Source organism: Simochromis diagramma, unplaced genomic scaffold (genome assembly GCF_900408965.1).
Source record: "Simochromis diagramma unplaced genomic scaffold, fSimDia1.1 OVJJ01000753.1, whole genome shotgun sequence".
NCBI lineage: Eukaryota > Metazoa > Chordata > Actinopteri > Cichliformes > Cichlidae > Simochromis > Simochromis diagramma.
The window spans coordinates 12,817,584-12,838,155 of record NW_024387523.1 but is presented as its reverse complement, the minus strand read 5'-3'; the positions used below and the strand labels follow the sequence as shown (position 1 = coordinate 12,838,155).

Here is a 20,572-nt window from a genome sequence, read left to right as displayed (position 1 = left end):
AAGACATTTTAATATGTTCAAAATAAAAAGGAGAGTTAAGTACAAGTGCTAATAAGAAGCGGGTCATGCTATCCTTCTGCCAAGGAGGCGCCCTCGGGGACAAGACAAATTTAATTGTACATAAACAAAACCAGGCAGCAGCAAAGTGGCATGCAGACACCCCGGCCCTGCAATCTCGGCTTTTCCACGTCTCTATTTCTGCTGTTACATAATCGCGGATACCTCACATAGCCTCATTATCATTCTGTTTTCATCCAGACCATCTTTTTTCCTTTTTTTCCCCCTTTTTCTGAAGGCTGCCTCGCTTGTCGGAGATGCTTTCTGCTGTTTGAAATAACAAACACATGGGGCCGTGTGGAGATGACACACATAAATGGTTATTAGTTTAATTTGCATTCTCGCACGCAAGTGCGCACCAAGATAATCCCACTTCTTTCACCTTGAAGAAAGAGCTCGGAGAAAGTATTCACAGTAAGCTGTTGCAAAATGCTGTTATCACTTGGGAGTTTGGAATTGTAAAAGCATGACTATAGAGTCATTAGGTGTGCTTTTGTAGACTCTTGCAACCACAGAGGTAAAGTATGCCTTTTTGTGGGTTTGAAAAACCAGAACGCTATTTTATTAGATATTTAAAAAATATATTAGAAGGTCTCTTCATCGTCCATCAGCCCATAAGTACTCTTGTAGAATATAAAATTCAATCCAGTGATTCCATAATTTGCTATATTCTAACAAAACTATCTTCAGAGATCCTTGGTTGCACCTGTAGGTAACAAATGGTACAATAAAATGAATGAGTGGAACATTTAAAGACATTTTGTGCATTCATTCATCCTCGTGAGATTTTCACAGTTTTGTAGACATTATTTAGAAGTGTGTTTATACATTTCTGTCACAATTCAGACTTTCTGAAGTAACAACAGAAAGAATAGTATTAGGTTTATCATTAATGTAACATGAAAAGTTCTATATTTAATGAAAACACAGAAAAAGTAAAGAAACCTGCATTTATATCCACAACATTTGTCATGATACAGACTCCAGACTCTGTTAAATAATCATAAATCCATTACTGTGGATTTCTTATCAAACTGACCTTGCTGACATACACAGAATAGCAGGAAACAAAGTTTTTATCTTCCAATCATAACCACATGATGAGGCCATCAGAACTGATGCAGAGTGCTTCAGTTGGATAAATTAAAGTACTTTCTTTGTAAATTGAATTCCAAGAGTTTGTACTGTGTAAAGATGTGTTCACATAACCATATACACCCTGTTTTCCACTTTATGAGAGATGAATGGGATCTTTCCTAAATAAATCTCCCCTCTCCTCCAATGACCTGTTACATTTGATCAAATTAATCATGCATTATGTAAGCAACCACAGAGACACAAGCGGATGAGAGATGATACAGATACTTCGTCACAGATGAAGCTCTTTGGCTGCATCTGAAAATGGCTTTTCTGCCACTCATGAGCTGACACTCCAAAGATGAGAGCCATAGGGTATCCTCCACATGGCGTGCGCCCCATAGAGAGGTTGTCTCACCCTGCCAAGTCTGTCTAAATCCTGCTTCACTGTGACTGAGGAGGGACAACAATAGCAAGTCGGGCATAATCTATTTTCTGCTGAAGTGTTGGTGACAGGGTGTCTGTTTTGTCTTTGTCACACCCGTATACCGTAAGTCAGCTTGGTCAGAGGTGAGCCAACACAGGCCCAACACTCTCCCTTCCTTCATCCTTTCTCTCTTTCCTTATTATTTGGGTCTGTTCCTGTTTGTCTTTGCTACACTGTCATTTGTGATATGACTTAAGGCCTCACAGTCACCATCATTTTCCCCTCTGATCCTGTCAAATAGGTGCCCCGAAAACTCCTTGTTACAAAAGTGTCAGCTGTGCAAGCCCAAAAGGCCCAGGGGGCTTTTTTCTTTTTCTTTTTTTCATTACAAGTAAGGTTGTCTGGCTAGCAGCTAGCTCAGCTGCGATCACTCACCCTCAATATAGAGTGACAAGTAGATGATGCAGTCTGACACAGCTCTGTGCTTATGCTATGGCGTGTTGATTGTTGAGAGAGAGTTTTAATTGAGATTTTGATTGAAATGGCACTCACTTGCCCTATAAGAGCTAGCGTCTCTATAGTATATACAAATATTTTATACAAATCCACAGTTGTATATATTTGTACATTGTCTGATGCAGTGTGACTGTCCTTCAGGCACAAGACAAGAGAAAATCTCCAATCATCCATCCTGCTAAAATATCTCCAAATAAGGCTCTAAATCTCCAACAGTTTTGTTTTTGTCTGGCCTTCAAAATTCCCTGTAGGGGAGATGAAACGAAATCTCCACAGAATAACAAATAATCACCTCACTGTTATCCTATTTTACTTTAATTCAGCCATGCTAGAGATCGAAAATCACACAAATAGCTTATTATGTATACTATTTTATTAATGTTATAATATCAGTACAATACAAATTAGAGCATATTATGCATAAGGTGTTACAATGAGTTATAAAATGTCCTTTGTGACTTAATAAAGGGGAAAAACCCTTCCCTTCCTGTCTTAGTGATGTTTTGAGGCAGCTTCAGTGCATCTTGGCATTAATTCTTCACTTTTCGCTCCTACTACTCTAGTCAACAGTGTCGCTCGATATTCTCACTTCAGGAGTCAAAAGTTCAGGTTTTGCCTTCAAATTGTTGCGCGTCTGTAGCGTGTCTATGGATTTGTGATAGCATTACGCCATCTACTGGACTCCAATCGGTAGCGCAACTACAACTAATCCTCCCCGAGATATCTGTCACTAGTCCATAGTAAGCACCCATATTGTAATTAAAATATTAATATTATTTAAATAAGTCACGTTATAGACGTGTGTAAATTGTTTTAAAAAAAAATAACATTCACTGTGCTCAAAATGTGGAACCGTTGTCACAACGGTACCGTTTAGCCCCGGCCACATTTACAGTAACTCCACAACTTCAGCTTTCAAGATGGCGGCGGCCGTAATTGAAACATGCCATGTAGCTTGTTGTGCAAACAGGACGCCAAATGTTGTTTCTTGGGGTCGCGGAGGAACTATCGCTTATGGGACATGTAACTCGGTGGCTCTATACGACCCAGAGGTAGGACAGGCCGTCACTTTCTACTGAGAATCCGCTGTTAGCTGTCACAGCCAGCGACGAGCATGCTGAAGTTTTAAATGGGCCGATATTTTTTTTTATTAGTCCAGTAAACTTGTTCTTTCTTTAGGAGAGGAGAGTTGTAGCTCTTCTAAACGGACACACCGGCAGAGTTAATGCGGTCCAGTGGGTTCACAGAGAGGACAGCGGTGAGTGTGGAGAGAATGGAGCTGATGGCTGTCAAACTGCTTGTGTGTGTGTGTGTGTGTGTGTGTGTGTTTCCGTTGTTGATCCAATGCTGCTCGTGCTGCCACAAAGGCAGCTGTTCTTTAAGAGCCTCGCAGAGGTTGCACTCGTGTTGAGCTGTATTCCTGTCAGGACACTGTGCAGATTAGTCACCTTATTCTGCAGCAAGCCTACAGCGAGCTCTCCAGAGACTCCTGGCACATTGAGAAACTATATTCCAAAAACGTTACCATATGCTACAAGATTTATGTTTACAGTAGTTGTTACTGTGTTATGTACGCCAAACCATCAAAACCCTGTTACTGTTATTGTCACAGTTCCAGAGGGGCATCTAGTCTCAGGAGGATCAGACAATCGGCTCATCCTCTGGGAGGCTCAACAGGATGGAAAGGTGAAGCACCCGCAGCACATATTGCTCATACTGTTTCTTACACCTTGCCACCTCTTTAAACAGCTAGTAAAGCAAGTGCATGCTCCATGGAGAAATGTTTGATTCCTCTCCATAATAATGGCCATACTTTCTGAAGTGATCTCCATCATGATTTGGCAGCATATAGGGTAGCACAGGTGGATTTAAAAAAATAAATAAAATGTGATGTTTCCAGTTTATCCAGTCTGTTGAGTGTAAGGGCCACACTGGTCCAGTATGTGCTGCTGATGCCATCTACATGGAGGACTCAAAGATACTGGTGGCCTCCTCAGCATCAGACTCCACAGTTAAACTTTGGCTCTGCTGTGACGCCAAAGAAGGTAAGAGACAAAAAAAAAAAGAGTGACTGATTTATTCATCAATTACAGTTGCTGTGATTCCTGAAATTGATAGTTACAGTACAATTCTACTTATATTAAACTTGAATGATGTTCCCATAGAGAGGAACAGCCCCTCAGCTTGGATTTCCTGCTTAGGATGTTGAAGCAGCCCCAAGAACCCAGAGTTAATAGTCCGAGATGGCTGCGATGACCATAAACAGTAGTAAACACATAATAATATCCTGTCCTGCCACTGTTGTGTATTTGTGGCTCACTAAATAAGCCAAATAAGCTAAATACGCTTTTCCTGGAATTCATTAACTCAGGAGTCACTCCCGAGTTCCCAACAGCTAACTTCCTTTGTAACTGGAACGCAGCATAATCACAGAAGCCCGACACAAAATCAAGAGTAATTGAATTAAAAGGAGAGAAGCTAGAAGATCTTATTTCATACAGTGGATGAACTGAGGGGCTGCGTCAAGACCAAAGATAAGCTAAATAAGGATAATTTTGAACGATGAATCATTCAAAGCTACTGCAGTTCAGTCTGAAACAATATGGAGCTGGTTAGGAGTGTGATTAGTCAGAAGTTATGTCTTCTTCTTATGAGGCATGGCTACTCTAAAGATCTATATTTCTCTTCACATATTGTTTGATTTGTTTCAACAGAGATCCCTAAAGTGGTAGCACTGCAAAGCGTTTACCACAAAGAAAAAGCAATCATTTGTGAAGAGCTTTAAAAGAACAACATTTTTGTGTCCTTTAAGATTTCACAAGATATTAAGTAAATTACATGACCTGGAAACGTAGGGGGTCTACAGCCACAAGCTAGAATGCTTCAGCATCCTTTCCCCTCTATATACCAACTATTAACTGACATATAAAATGTTAATTATTTGAGTTTATCATACTGTTTCTGATTAACTGTCTAGTAATGGCTTTCAGAGAGCATGGCAATGTTTGTAACTTGATTAGCGCTGTGCTGCAAAACTATTTAGGCTTGTCATGTATGCCACAGCACTTACAGTAGACTGTCTTCATGGTTCAGTGGACTTACTTACATTTAAGAAGAATTAGATGTATTTATTTGTAAAGCTTTACCCTCAAAGCTTCCAAACTAACTCACTCTTCTCTCTGATATAAATCTTAAAACTAAGTCACCATGTGCACAATAATTGGTTACAGGTACCGATCACCTTGCAAACTGAATGAGCCTCAGACTTTCCTAACTAGAGTCATAAATTCCCCTTGAACATCTAAAGGCTTCATTATCTGATTGTTCTTCTAAAGGGTAACGTGTATGTTTATAAACGTAGGTAAAACAACTTGCTGGTGATTTAAAAAAGAAATAAAAAGGCCAAATTTTAGATGGAATTTTTTATACCCCGTATCATACAAAGCTGTAGAATTATCCCTGGTAAAAACTGTGAGCATCTTTCGTGTTCCTGTCTGTCATCCATGATCCTTCCCTTGTTTCTAGCTGTCCCCCGTAACGTCTCCTCTTTGCTGAGAGTTCTCGTCCAGGTCTCAGTGCAGAAAAACATTAATGAAGCCTGACAGTTGTCGAGCTCAAGCGTGCGTTTTTGTGCACTAGGCATCACCTTGGGTTATATTCCCAGTTAAGAATACAGTCTATTTCAGATCGGTGCTGTTTGAAGAGCAGTGGCTCGAAATGTACTTTCTTCATCAACGTGGGGAGACGGGGGGAAAACTCTGTGTCCACATGTATAATGTCATCTGTATTATCTTAAATTATTTCCTGTTATTACATCGTGTTTAAAGTTTAATTTCATGTATGTTTCCTTTCCTCAGCTGAGTGCCTCCATAACTTGTCCTTTGGCAGCGGTTTCATGATGGATGTCTCTCTGGTACTGTTGCCAGGCAGCAGAGGTAAGCCTAAGCCGTTCATCCATAGACATCTCTTAAGTTATGAGACACACACACTCACACATACATTCTTTTTTCCTCTCTTGTCATCCATCTCAATTTACACGACTGCTTTAGAGCCTGTAACTGAACGTCATATTCAAATATTCAAAACTCTGTCTCCGTTTGAAGTGTCTCGCGTCATTTTGCCTCGCAATTTTACACGCTTTTCTGTCTGATTCATGCTGTGCTGCTTCCTTTCCATTCCACTTCAGTTTATAAAACCTAGATGGGGATGTAAATGCATGAAGCCTGCTGTGAGAGCGAGAGTGTGTGTGTGTGTGTGTGTGTGTGTATGCGTGTGCTTTTGTGACTGTGTGAAAACTTCTTCTCACAGTTCCCATATTGGCCTGTGGGGGTGATGACTCTCGGGTGCATCTCTATGTGCAGGCCGATGGGCAGGTAAGCTCGGGTTGATATTTCTTTCAGGAAATGCTCTTTTATGTTCTTTGTGTGTACGCTTTCCTTTGAATTTCCACAGTTAGAGGGCAGTGTCTGACCCTTTTTAATCCCTCTACAATAGCTGCAGAGAGCCATGTGCCTGCAAGGACATGAAGACTGGGTTCGTGGAGTGGAGTGGGCATCTACAGGTGAGTGGTAATGTGTGTAGACTCTTTGTATCAGCTGTATAAGAAGGTTATTATCGTAGTAGAGTGTACGTGTGACACATTTAATTAAAAATCAAAGTACAGTAAGTCTTGAGCGATCTCTCACTTCATTTTATTATAATAGTTATAATAGATGCAACGATTGATTGAAACGTTTGCAGTTATATATGTAAACACAGTATGTAAGGCAAACAAAGTCAGCCGTTGGTATGGCCACCTTTATTCTTCAACATAGGCTGAACTCTTTCGAGCTCTCTTGTAATTTCTTTATGTGGTTTTAGGAATATTTCAAAAACCTTCTTGAAGGACATTTAAAGCTCTTCTTTGGATGTTTGCCAAGGAATAACTTTGAAAACCTGGAAAACTATTGCTAAAGACGGCTTTGAAAAACTGGAAGTCTTTCTCCTTAGAAGCAAAATGTAAAGATCTGAGGGCTGACTAAAAGGTTTTGCACAAAGACACAATCATGCTGAATCAACATTCAGTAACAATCATTATTTTATCATTTTTAGTTATTAAAAATTGAATAAAATAATGTTTGTTACTGGTCAAAGAGTTCTGTGGGTAATAAATGTACTAAGCTTACTAAAAAGGGACCTGTTACGGGCATCGAACATATTAAAGAAAAAAGGACTTGATAACTTTGTGGTCTGGAGTCCCTTTATCCCTTTATTTACCCTTTTTATCTTATTTTCTTTTTTCTGTTATGGTAGTGTTTTATCTTCCAGAGCTTGAAAAGCATGCGCTTGATTTCTCACTTATCTTTAGTCGATCTTAAGAAAGCGGGATAATGTAGTTTCTGGGCTTTGAAAGAGTTAGATAACATGTTGCTGAGTAAATGCTGAGAGGTGGGAGTAGATTTCCTGTCCTGGCCTTTAACCAATTTGACAAGAAAGGCTGACATGTGGTCTTTGACCTTTGCAAATTGAAAAACAAAGAAGTGGAAAGGCAATTTTCTCCTCGCAGACCCAGAAAATGTCTAAAGCATGCATGTGGTTTCCATCTTTCCATGCCAAAGTCCAGCCTCACCATCCACTGCATTCAGACTATTTTGATAGCACCCGGTAATGCATGGATCCAATCCAGGCTCTACTAATTGTGTAACCCTCTTCAAGGGCACTTCATTACTGCACTGTTCTGACTGTGTAAAAGCTATTTCATCTCCTTAACCAACCCTCTTCACCAGTGTCTCCTTCCTACTCACAGTCTATGACCTACTCGGTGCTGCCAAGCTACGAGCCAAAAAAGAGACAGAATGAAGTTTGTTTATATGAAGTATTCTCACAGGAATGACAAAAACCCTCTCTCTGCTGCGAGGGTAGTTAAATAAATCAGTCTGTTCTTTTATGATTCGACAGATGGCAAATTGGAGCAGTAGAGGAGCAGTTTATCATAGCTGTACAATATTGGGGTTCAGAACATGATTTCTAGTTTTGTATTTCTCTCTTTTAATCTGTTTTTTTTTCCACTAGGTTTAATTATACGTTACTTTAAAATCAGCTTGACATCTGTCATGCACTAAAAGCTTTGTAGAAAGAAGTCTCACTTGAAAGGCTTTTAATATGTTTGCTATTTTTCCTCATAATTAAATGGTCAGAAAACATGGCCGTGTTGGCCTTTTCGGAGACTGTGCAGAAACTGCAAGATTGAGATAGTGAAAGTATCATAAATTAAAAGTCAAAGTTAAAAATGACTTTGATGCCCAGTTCTCGTTTTAAAAACACTGTTGCATAAGAAGTAGTCACCACTGCGCGTCGTTTCGGCACAGTTTGAGGCGAGTAGCAAAACAAATCATGGCTGTCGTTATCATTAGTGTCATTATGCTATGATTGACAAACTATAATGGCTTCATCCTTCTTATCCCAGCATTCTGGAGGCCTTTGGTGGTAGCAACACAGGACTTTTTTTTGTTATATCTGTTTATCTTGGCAGAGATAAAAATGGAACTGTGGCTACTGCACTAAAACTAAAACACCAATGTGAGAGACGGGCACACTCAGGAATAGTGGCATGTGCTTTGTTTGCCACTTGTCGGCGCGTATTTGACCCGCATACCTGTGTTCTGACTGGCTACATCACACTCAGCAGCAATCTTCTCCTAACTAACAGATAAGTGATCAAAGTGAAATTAAACATCTAGCTGAGGCTTTAATGCTCATTACAAGGCTGAAAACTAAGGCTCAGTATTTAATTGTCCCACGTGGCTCGGCTTTGACCACTTCAAGCACGATGAGCTCTGCTTGAAACTGAGTGCTGAAGCACGCTGACTTCTGTTAGAAATCAGTGGAAGTTTTATTCAAAGGTGCTATAAATAATGATTTTAAATTTATGATGAATCAAATGACTGTCTGTGGGAAATTAGCCTACACTCTGCATAACTTTATATATTTTGTTTTAGCCACCAACAAGGCATAATTGGCATAATTCTGACTGGATATTTGCCACTCTTCTGCCAAATATCCGCATTTTAACCATCTAGTTGTTGTTTTGCAGTGAAGTTGAAGAATTTGAAGGTATTCTTCCAACTTTGTTATTCCATCTCATTCATTCCATCCAGAGCATGATGCTACCACCACCATGCTTTCCAGTTCATGAAGGGGTTGAGCCTTGATGGTTCATGGGTTGCTTCTAACCAACTTCGTCTTATTTGAAGGTTACAGTTTGGGTCTTCTTCCAGACCTTGGCAAAGTTTTGACATGCCCAGATAAGTTGTACAGTTCTATAAACTGGTGATTGTGGAATCTGCAGCTGTTTAGAAAAGCTTCTGGAAGAGACTTGTCTAAGCCCTGACCTCAACCCTATTGAAAATCTGTGGACTGCGCTTAAAAGCCGGGTCTGTGGACACCAATCTCAAATAATTTTAAATTTGTACACCCAGTTCTTGTTATTTAAAGTCACGGAAGATGTACAATTATTCCACACAGAACAGTACAAAGAAGTGATGAGGTTTTCAACACGTTCAAGTATACTAATGTGTCTGATCTCTCTATGGTTTTTTGGACTGTCATTGCTTCTGTTCGCACCAAAACAATACCACTATATTTCATAATACCACACATTTCATTGAAGGACATGATCTGATTAAATAAAACGATGCAAAGTGAGGATAGATTCTGCAATAGAATATTTTAAGAGCCGACACAAAATAACTTTGTAGTGAAGGTTTTTGGGTTTTTAACTCTCACTCATTCAGGTGGGGAGCTGTTATTAGCCAGCTGTTCGCAGGACTCTCTCATCAGAGTGTGGAGGCTGTGTGCCAAGTCTGGCACAGACACCCATGCAGAGGACAATCACAGCATCATCAAAATGAAAGAGGACATTTTTGAAGTGAAGGAGAGAGGTGAGTGGGCCACCCAGGCTTGATTATAAAAGGGGCGCTAATTAGCCAAATGAAGAGAGAAGGTTTTTGAAGGTTTAATGGCACATGATGGTTACAGACCTGTATGTATGTTTATACATAATTGTTTTTTTGTGTGTGGAATTTTTCAAATTTCATGCAGTTCTCGTAATCAGACACTATTTCCTGTGGAGGTTTTTTTTGTTGTTGTTTTTAAGCTGTTTTTTTAGGCTTCATTTGTGTTCTTTCTACAGATAAGTCCTCAGTGTATGCTGTGTCCCTTGAAACGGTGCTGGCAGGCCATGAGAACTGGGTGTATGGGGTTCACTGGCAGCCTCCTCTCTATCAAGGTACCTTGATTAAAACCTGGGAGGAAATGCCTGCTACTTGCATAAATTTGCCAGTAGATCATTGCTACAATCTATTAGTTAGTCAAAAACACAATCAGACCATTTATTATAGATTCAGAGAAAAAAACATTTCAATCACTTACTCAATTTCCACAGCTGGTGGAAGTAAATGAATTGGCTTGGACACAAGAGGCATGTTTTTTCCCCTTTTGTCTTTCAGTCTTGGCTTACAAAAGCCAGCGAGAGACTGTGACATTTTAAAAGGAAAAAGAAAAATAGAAGTGTTAAAAGTTATTGACTTAATTAGTCCTCAAAGGAATGACAGATGGATGCGATAAATTCTTGCTTTAAACTCAGGTTCTCCTACATCACATTCACTTTACATATATCTTTGCTTCAGATACATCAATACAAACAATCTTTTATTTTTAATTTATAATTCAACATAAGTTACAATAATTACGATGCAGACACATGTGTCCAAACTGAAAAACACTTCACAAAATGACAGTTGCACTCTCCCTGCAGTTTGGTGGTCTTTGCATGGAAAGCAGTTATGCCTGCAGCTATCTGTGTGTTTGGGGAGCAGAGAGCTTTTAACCACAGCACCATCGTTTGTGATCTTTTCTTGTTCTTGGTGTTTGTTGTAAATAGAGAGCAGTCAGTTTGAAAAGAGCAAAACATGTTCATCAGTACTCCTTGAGTTTTTGTGCTGCACTAAAAGTAAAGAGGTCGCTGAGATTATTAAAATAAGTAGTTAAAAAAAAACATGCTATGAAAATTTGACTGTTCAAATAATTTGCACATGCGGCCGAGAACAAAGGATGTTGGGAGTAGGATGTACTTCAGCTGAAACGTGATAAAGATGGAGAAGCACTGGCCTAATGATCAACTGTTAAGCAATTTTTTGATCTCCATGCCTTTCCTGAAAATAGATCTCTCTATCTCCTCCTGCAGGTGGCGAGCTGCAACAGCGTCTCTGTTTGCTCTCCGCCTCTATGGACAAAACCATGATCCTCTGGGCTCCTGAGGAGGGTTCTGGAGTGTGGATAGAGAAGGTCAGTGTTGTGCATGCAGGTCCACAGAGTCTACACACATATACAATAAGTGAATTCAGTCATTCTTGATAGTCAGCACAGGGTTTGTTCACACATCCACAGAGACTCGCACACCCACCTCCTCAGTCTATTTTGGCCAGTTTTCCTTTCAGTTGCTTGTGACATGATCTGGAGCCTGAACCCCCCCCCCCCCCCCCCCCCCCTCCACCCTGCACCCTCCGCCCACAGTATCCCTTCTCCTGCTGTCAGTGCCCTTGCGTCAGTTTCCACTCTCCCTGACATTGAAGTGTCAGGAATAGAAGTGATAGACAGTGATGAAGAGGCGCTGAGCCCAGCACTGTGAGTTTAGCAAAGCCGGTGTTGTCCTCCCCCCATCCTCCCTTCTATTACTTACTCACACTGAGCCCCCCTTTTTTAACAGCCCATTCCCTAACACATCCAACAAGAGATGGAGAGGCTGCTGGTGGAAGATGTGCCATAGCCTCTGACTGCAGCACCTTTCCTATTTTTTTTTTTAATCATCAGTCTTTCTTTTTGACTCTTTACACCCACCTTTCATAATGTTCTCCTCCCTTTCTTTTTCTATCCCCTTCTGACATCATCTCTGGCCTCCTTTTCTTCCTCCCCCCTCCACCTCGTGTCTTTGGTGCCCAAACAGCTGCTGTTGTGCTAGAATGAGACTAAATTTAACTCAAGTGTGGATGGCAAAGAAAAAACAGTTCTCTGCCCATCTGCCCCACAGCTTTTTCTTTTTTTGTGCAAAGCCTATTCTCATGTGGTTCAGGGCTACCTTGGAGTACCTTCCTTCATACCTGACACTTACTGCATAGGCGTCTGATACAAACTACTGCCAAAGATATGCTCGGACGCAGAGGCATCCCAGAATGGTGGACCAAAAATGCTCTCACACACACATCGCACTCATCCAGTTGAACAGAAGTGGCTGACCTCGTCATGGCAGGCACCTCGGCTGTGATCACATTCTGCAGTAATGAATAAGATTCCACACTTGATCAGTTGCATTTTTGCACCTTTGATGTCATCGTCCACATTCAGAGCGACGAGCAACAAAGACCACAGAAAGGAGAAAATTATAAAAGTCTTGAATCCGACAAAGGGACGATGATTAGGACCTGAAGCGAGCATTGATGTCACGAATTCTTCCCAGTATGATTAGACAAAGCAGTCAGAGGGGAAAGAATAAGCAGCGATGGGCGTCAAGTCTAGTGCAGCCAATCTCCCTCCATAGCCAGATCTTTTTCTCTTGATACCAAAAATAAAGAAATAACCCCCATACCTGAAATAAGCTTTTTGCTGAATGTAAGAGTGCATAGCATACGAGTCTCTTCCTCTCTTTGCTCTCCCCTCCATTTCTTTTTGAGATTCAAACCCTTTGAACTGACACTTTCCCCTGCCTGCAGACGCTTTGTCACTTACACCAGAAACACACAGGTACAACAATGACACCTTGAATTGAATTAAACTCAATTTATATAATGATATGTTTTTGGGAATTAAAGGCATTTGAGTGTTTTCTCTACCCTCACAAAGGTTTTCTTTTTTGAGACTAGCATTTTTTTGGGGGGGGGGGGGGTCCCACAGAGCTAAATGACCAGCCATGTGTGCCTTAATTAGCTGTTTTTTACAAAGAAGCGCTCCACTTCTTTACGCTGATTAGAGTAATTGGTGAGATTTAATGGAGAGCAGGGCTAGCAGTGGGATGGTTGGGGCCCACCGCTGCGTAAAGCACATCTCACTAACGAGGCACACTGGTAATTAACATCTTCAACTGACCACAGTGGGCCACCACAACGCCTAGAGGGATTATCAGTTTGTGTGTGTGTGTGTCTGAAGATAACCTTTTATTTAGACCTTGGCGTATGTATCCTCCTCAGGTTACACTTAGTCGCATGGCAGATCACAGAAAGCAACAAAGTCCAAAGAGAGTTCTGTTTTATAGATGACGCTACAAGTAGTTCATTTCATGCAAAGTGAGTCTGTAGTTAATAAAAATCAGCAAGTCAACCGTGTCAGTAATGCAAAACATGTGATTTTTATTATTTTCATTTTGCAAAAATCTTGAGCTACATGCCATTTCTTTATATTTTTTTCCAAGGACCCAGACTTTCTTGTAAGTTTTTAAAGAGGTCTTGAGCAATAGTTCTTCGAGGTTTGTACATGACCATTTTCATAGGAATGTGTTTGTTTTAAGTTTCTTTAGACCCTTTATTACTAGCAGTCTGTCACAAAAGCACATATTCTGCCGTTACGTTAGTTGGAAAATACCAAAGGAAGAAATAAAGCAAAGACCTGATAGATGCATTTGGAATTTCTGCATCGTCTTTGTGTCTGCTCTTCACTGAAGACTCATCAGAAATGGTCTCAGTGGAAAGGTGGCTGTCAAGGTTTAGGTATGTCATTAGAAAGGAGGTACAATAGTGAGTATCTACAGCCATGCTTTTCATGGTTTGGAGCTGCATTTCACCAGCATGATCCATAATGCAACACGATCAGGCTGCGCTGAAGAACAAACCAAATATTAATTTTAAAGTTCGTTAAAATGGTCGTTTTTTCTTTACATACTGTATTTCCATGTAGTTTTGTATGTTTCATGAAATCACTGCAGCCATTTCCCATCATTCTTGAGCAAAATTAAGAAACGATAGGCGGCCCAAGACTTTTGCACACTACTGCATTACTGAAAATTGAAAACCTGAAGAAGTTGCACTGGGTTCTGAGATGTATATCAGTTTTCTCTAAAAATTAAAGACATTAGTTTCTGTTGCTGTTGACATTATGTGTACACAAGTGTTAAAGTACTAAAAAAGTGTTTTTAAAAAGAATTAACAAAGACAAAACCAAATCATAAACACAAAAAGCTAAAAAAAAATATTCTTTTACACGAAAACATTTTTTATCTGTACTTCCTAATGAACCACTTTCAAGTTGAAAATGAATTGCCAAATAATATTTCAAGTAATAACCCACCCGTGACAGTCTGAACTCAGTTAAACACCCTGCAAACTTTATACTGAGAGCACTATAATAAATAGGCGGCCCTTTTCTGTTACAAATAGTGTACACGTCATTGATTCATTCTTATTCTGTCAGATCTTTTCTGAGGCAAGCACAAATATTCCCACACTGTAGATTATGCTAAATGTCTGCCAAGATAATTAAGAGAAGTCCATTATTGCATATATCATGGAAATAATCCTTCACTATATCTTTTATTATATTTTACACGCATTGTATTTTTTTACAGGACTGAGAAAAACCGAAAAGCCGCTCTCACCATCTTTCAGTGTTGCTCCAAAAAAAGGAAAAAAATGTGGGTTTTAATACCTGTGCTTCATGCTGAATGGGTTTTCTCAGTATGGCTAAGCTCTCTCTCTCTGAGAATGATATATACCTCCCCATTTTTACCGTCCTTGTTCTATTACTCCCAAATACTCCGACTACCCACTGTCCAGCGATAAGGCACACCACACATCCATATTGTTCCTGCTCTCGTAAACAAGACAGATGACGGCTTTTTGCCTCTGCGAGTTTTTACATGATTTACGGCTGCCCCTTGTGTGCAGAATTTTAAAATCAATCTGCTTAATGTTGCATCCCGTTCTCTCTCAATCTCGGCATCTATGTTTCTTCCAGGCGGTCTCTATTTCCTCTCTCTTACTCTGTCTCTTTCTAGATGGCTGGAAGATTGTGCCATTCAAAGTAAAGGCATGCCTTTATCGCTGCCATTAGTTCCGCTGTGTTTCAGCCTGCATACGGGCATTATTTTGAAGGTCACTGTTGACCAGTATATGCAGGTGAGAACGTAGGATGATTGAGATCCTCAGTTTACTTCCACATACAGTACACTGCCGTAGCTAAATTATGTATGTTCTGCTGATACTGTGGTTTTGCGTAGCCTCTTAAGGTCTTTGTTTGGTACACATTGTTCACTGTGTGTTCTGCAGTTTGCCTCAGGTCACTGGTGACAATAAACTACCCTTTTAAAAAAAAAAAAACAAAAAACAAAGGTTACTGACCAAGCTGTACAATAGGGGGGAAAAAGTGTGAATTTAGCAATTCTCAAATTTCCTCATAGCCAGTACATATATCATTTTAAGGCATGGGCTAATTAAAGATTGAAGAGATACCTGGATACAGAACACAGTGCTGCTGAGGGAGCAGCGTAACACTCGAGGTTTGGTTTGACTGCTATCGATTTGAATAGATCTCCCCTTTGGGCCCAGTTTGCCTCCAAGGCCTCAAGGCCCAATAAAGCTTTTAATTGTTTGAATTCTTCATGGCAGTGAGAAGTTAACCTGGTCTGCAATATGCCCGCTGTCCTTGAAGTGTACAGACTCGGTGTGTCTATCACTGTTGAAGGATGAAGGTAGTTCTGGTTGCATCACTTGACAGCTCATGGTTAAAACGGCTCCCTGTGGCCTGAATACTCTGATTAATTTCTGCATTGTTTTTAAGTTATTTCTGTCGCGTAATCCCACATTGAATTGTACTGGTTATATAAGCAACAGCACAATACTAATATTGTCGTCTATTTCAGGATGTAATTTAAATTTACTTTGGGTATTAATTTCAATGAATGGTTGAATTAATCCAGAATCCAGTGCAGTTTATCTTTGGAACTAAAGCAAAGCTTTATAGTCTGTATTCTTGTTGCCATCTAGTTCTTGTGGAATATAAATTTTTTGTTGTTGCAGTTCTCCTTTAACTTCTTATATCAAACTTGATTTACGTATTTCGCTTCTTTTCTCTTCTTGCCTTAGAATAAACTTTAAAGAAACTTAAAGTGAGTTCGGATGACCTCATAGGGGGTTTAAACAGTGAATTTTCATTTGTTTGGGTAATTGGTAACTGCACTTAAATCAAAATGGGTTTTCTGTTACAGGCAGCGATTTGAATCCACAAAATTCAATACAGAACTGTCTGTATGCACAAAGGCAAGGTGCACATGATTGGACAGGTGATGAAAATCCTAAAGGAGTCAGTCGTTTTTCTGGCCATGATTACTGGTAATTTTAAAATTGGATGTCTTTTGTACTGCGAGCTCACACCACATGGAGGGTTTAGTCTCTATATAGCATGATGTACGGGTCACGAGCTCTCAACCAAATCCAATTTATGCAAATCTCTCAGTGTTTTTAAGCTCAAACATTTTTCATCATTATTTGTTTAATGTGATACGCTGGGCTGCAATTGCATTCATTATGTATTAGACAAATGTATTTGTTTGGAGGGGGGGGCAGAGAGTTTATTCAACTCAATTTTTATTATTTAAATTTTTAATTTCTTATTATTATTCAATGAGACTAATAAGTCCCATTTTACATAATTTCTCATCTGACTCGCTGGCTTAATTTGTTAGGTTTTTATTTTTTTCCTGCTTCTGTCTGCTATTACGGAGTCTGTTAGTTAATAAGTCTTAGAGGGAGACTGAGAAGAGCTTTGACAATCCTAACTTCTCCCTCCCTCAACCTGTTTTGCATAAACCTCAGCGTGTAGGCTTACATAGAACCAAGAGGAGACACATGAGCTTTATGCACTACTGCATGTGAGATTGTTATATGCAGCAGGATCCTTTCTTTACGCCGCTGCTATTTCTCTGTATGTGACACTTAATGCACGTTAATGTCAGCAATGATTGTTGAGTCAAGTTTACTTATATAGAAATCTACTATACATCTAAAATAATCAAATAACATAAAAGCATGGGACAAATTGACGTAGTTTAAGAAAGGAAACGTAAGATGAGCAACCCTCACACACAAAAGGCTCGCAGCTCATTCTGATTTAAAAGCCAAAGAATAAAAAAGGGTCCAGATGTGAAGAGGCAGTTTGGCAGCCACATTTTGTGAGTAGAGCAACTGCAAAGGCCTGATCTCCTCCGTGCTTTAATTTGGACCTCTGTACAGCTAGGAGCATTTGCAGACCTCTGTGATATGTTGAAAGATCAGAGAGCCAAGAAGGCCCCAACCCATATAATGCCTTAAAAGCGAATAATAAAATCTTGACTTTTATTTTGAACTCACAGGCAACCAGTATAGGGACACTGAGATAATGTGGGAGATATGTGGGGTCTCAATTGCACGTGCCAGTTGATAACCACGCAGCAGTGCTTTGGAGCAGCTGCAGTCGGCTAAGCAGTGACACACTGACACATGAATAAAGCCTATTACAGTAGTCGAGTCGAAACAGAGGAGTGGCTTCACTTTTGTGAGTAGACTGAGATAAAAAGAAGCTAGTTTTAGCATTACTTCTAGGTTCCTCGCAAAGTTTTTTTTTTTATTTAAATAATGCATCCCAATAAGTTTGCCCTCGGTTATTTTTTTTCCTTTCCCACCAGGTGCGTGTTGGGGAGGTTGGTGGTAACACTTTAGGCTTCTACGGCTGCCAGATGAGCGCAGACGGCTCCATGATTCTAGCTCATGCTTTTCACGGTGCACTACATCTCTGGTGCAAGGACCTAGACAAAGAGGTGAGAGCCATAGATGTGGTGATTATACCCAAACTTTCAAATCAATGTCCTTTACTTAGTTGCATGTTAACGTTTTTTTTCCCCATTATTTCCAGAAGAAGTATACATCGTTTTTATGTTGAAGCAGAGTGGCAGTTCAATTTGAAATAAGATTCACTGTTTGTGCATTTCCCCTCGGCTTCACTGTGAGAGTGTATTTGAGTGTAATTAGTCACACCAGGTTTCCTGCCTGCCACTCAGTATGACTGGCTTAGCATTTGTCTTTGTTGCTTGTCCCTGAAATTGAATAAATGTCTCAAGGCCCAATGATTTAATTCTGAGACAACTGGGTTTACATTTATACCCAGTTGGAACTTACATTTACAGTTCAACACAAACCTGAGGTTGTGTTTTAAAATAAATTTGCCTCTGAGACAGGAACATGTACCACTGATATAGCTGTTAATGTCTAAAACCAGCTGAGCAGTTACGATCCTTTCTTCCAGGGAGAGTGGAGACCTGGAGTTGTGATATCAGGTCACTTTAATGCAGTTCAGGACCTGAGCTGGGATCCTGAGGGTGAGTTCATCCTCAGTGTGGGCTCTGACCAGACCACCAGGCTATTTACTCCATGGAGGACACAAGAGAGCAAAAAGGTAAAAACAGATGCAAAATTAGCAGCATTGAATCATAACAACAGCAGTTACAGTGACCTTTCCGTCTCACTATATGGCTTTAGAGATATGATACCATGAAAATGTGTTTGAGGTATATTAGTTATTTCTTTTTTTTCTCGCTGCTCAACAAAAATTCAAGCTTCGTTTAGCATAAACCCTACAATCCTTGCCGTGTCAAACATGCACACATTCAGTGTTTCCCTGAAATAATCCAACAGCAGCCAATCCTTCAATCTCAGTTCCAGAAATCATTCGTTTCTGAAAGCTTGACCGAAAAGTTATGTCTTCTACTTAGATTTAAAAATGGTCAGCTGATACTTGTCTGAGGTGTTTTGGTCTTGTACCGGCATATCTACCACATTTGCCGGTACAAGACCATATAAGGCTTTAAACAGAAACAGCACCACTTTTTAACTCTGTAATGCACAAGGAGGCAGTGCAAGGCTCTCTTGGTTCTTGGTTTTTTATTTTTGGACTCATTGAAAAGGCGTAAAAGATGATTGACTAACTCCAGTGTATCACAGCAGTCCAGTTTAGATGTAACAAAACATGCACAACATCCACAGTATTTTTTTTGTCTCTCAGATGTCAAATTTGTGTTAAAGATTATCCCAAGGTTCTTAACTTGTGTTGAACCACATGATTAATGACTTACTACTTCTCAGGCCCCAGTCACACAAGCCTAGAGACCAGTGGGAGGTCTTACTTTTCAGGGAATGGTACTTTATACAGGAATGCTATGGGGAATGTGTGTACTCTGCACACTTTTTCAAGTTTCACTCCAGCTCAGAGAAAAAATGGCAAGTGTGCGCAAGCCAGAGTCTTCCATGCAAACAAGGGGCAACTGCAGCAGTCTGCTTGCCATCAAAGTAATCACAGGAATGATTTCATCCAGTATCTGGCAGCGATTAGATGTTAACAGGAGTTGCTGACCATGACTGTGTGACTTTAGAATTAAATAAAATTGCCAAATGGTAATCTTTGTCTAGTGATTTGGATACATGTTAAATCTCACATTGTCATGAAATAAAACCGTTCTGATTTCTACCTGTATCCTCATTCAGTGGCAAGATTAAAGAAATAGGTGCCCAGTTATTAACAGTACAGGAATATTTCACAGTTTAATTATACTTTGCTCGCTCTATATGATGAATGCTTGGGATACACTGATAATAGAAAACATACCCATCAAAAGTTCATATTCCTTACAGTAAATTCAGATTTAATTAAGATTTAGAATTTTAGTTAAAAAACGACTACTTGTGGCCGCACTGCATTTATTTTTTTTCATCATTTAATATATCAACCATATTTCATGCACTTGTATTTAATGAATATCGTTGCCATTCAAATGATTTGCTTCGTCTTGGCTCGTCCTAACAGTTGCTACTTAGCGTGTTGTTCTTTTTTGGCGTAGGCCGTTTGCCTTGTCCCTTATGGGATATATATGCAGGTTCTAATGTATTATTCTTTCCCTTTTTTTAAAATGTCTTTAGGCTATATCTAATTTAGTTTCAACACTATATATATTCTAAGATGACTCAGCTGGGACTGAAACCAATATTGCAGTGGGGTAATATATTAAAGTAAAAGATTACACTTCTAAATTGCCAATATAGTCATCCACCTAGCATTTTAGAAGCAGGGTAAGACATACCAGTTTAGCATTCAGTTGGGGTAGAAACATTTGTAGTCACGCTTCCTGCTTCCACTACATTATTCAAGATGCCAGTTTGGATTATTGCCACAATACCACCTGATTCTAGTGCCAAATGAAATCTAGTTATCACAATGGAGGCTTCCATCGTCCCCTGTGAGAACACTTTGGATCTTAAGCTGGAAATGTTTCACTTGCACGAGAGAATCAATGATGTATTTGGCGTCGTTTCAAAGGCCTGGGTTTTGGGCCAAGAAAATAAATCCCCAAACATCAGAGATCTATCGAAAAGGGAGGCACTGCCCAACGCGACCAAATGAACAGAGCCACGTGTTCAGCATATGTTTTTGTGGCTGTCATCACTGCAG

The 20,572-nt window shown here is 39.9% G+C and overlaps 1 protein-coding gene across 1 annotated transcript in view; it reads left to right on the top strand.

The window, feature by feature from the left end:
* The first annotated feature begins 2,970 nt into the window (after nt 1–2,970).
* The window catches only part of elp2 (elongator acetyltransferase complex subunit 2), a 33,688-nt gene continuing 16,086 nt past the window's right edge, over nt 2,971–20,572 (top strand). The window contains exons 1-12 of the mRNA XM_040021021.1: nt 2,971–3,129; nt 3,257–3,335; nt 3,690–3,763; nt 3,978–4,122; nt 5,935–6,012; nt 6,386–6,450; nt 6,572–6,638; nt 9,850–9,996; nt 10,248–10,343; nt 11,301–11,401; nt 17,760–17,891; nt 18,377–18,526. Of these exons, the coding sequence (XP_039876955.1) occupies nt 2,998–3,129; nt 3,257–3,335; nt 3,690–3,763; nt 3,978–4,122; nt 5,935–6,012; nt 6,386–6,450; nt 6,572–6,638; nt 9,850–9,996; nt 10,248–10,343; nt 11,301–11,401; nt 17,760–17,891; nt 18,377–18,526 (1,266 nt within the window). The 5' untranslated portion in view covers nt 2,971–2,997. The remainder of the gene's footprint in view (nt 3,130–3,256; nt 3,336–3,689; nt 3,764–3,977; nt 4,123–5,934; nt 6,013–6,385; nt 6,451–6,571; nt 6,639–9,849; nt 9,997–10,247; nt 10,344–11,300; nt 11,402–17,759; nt 17,892–18,376; nt 18,527–20,572) is intronic.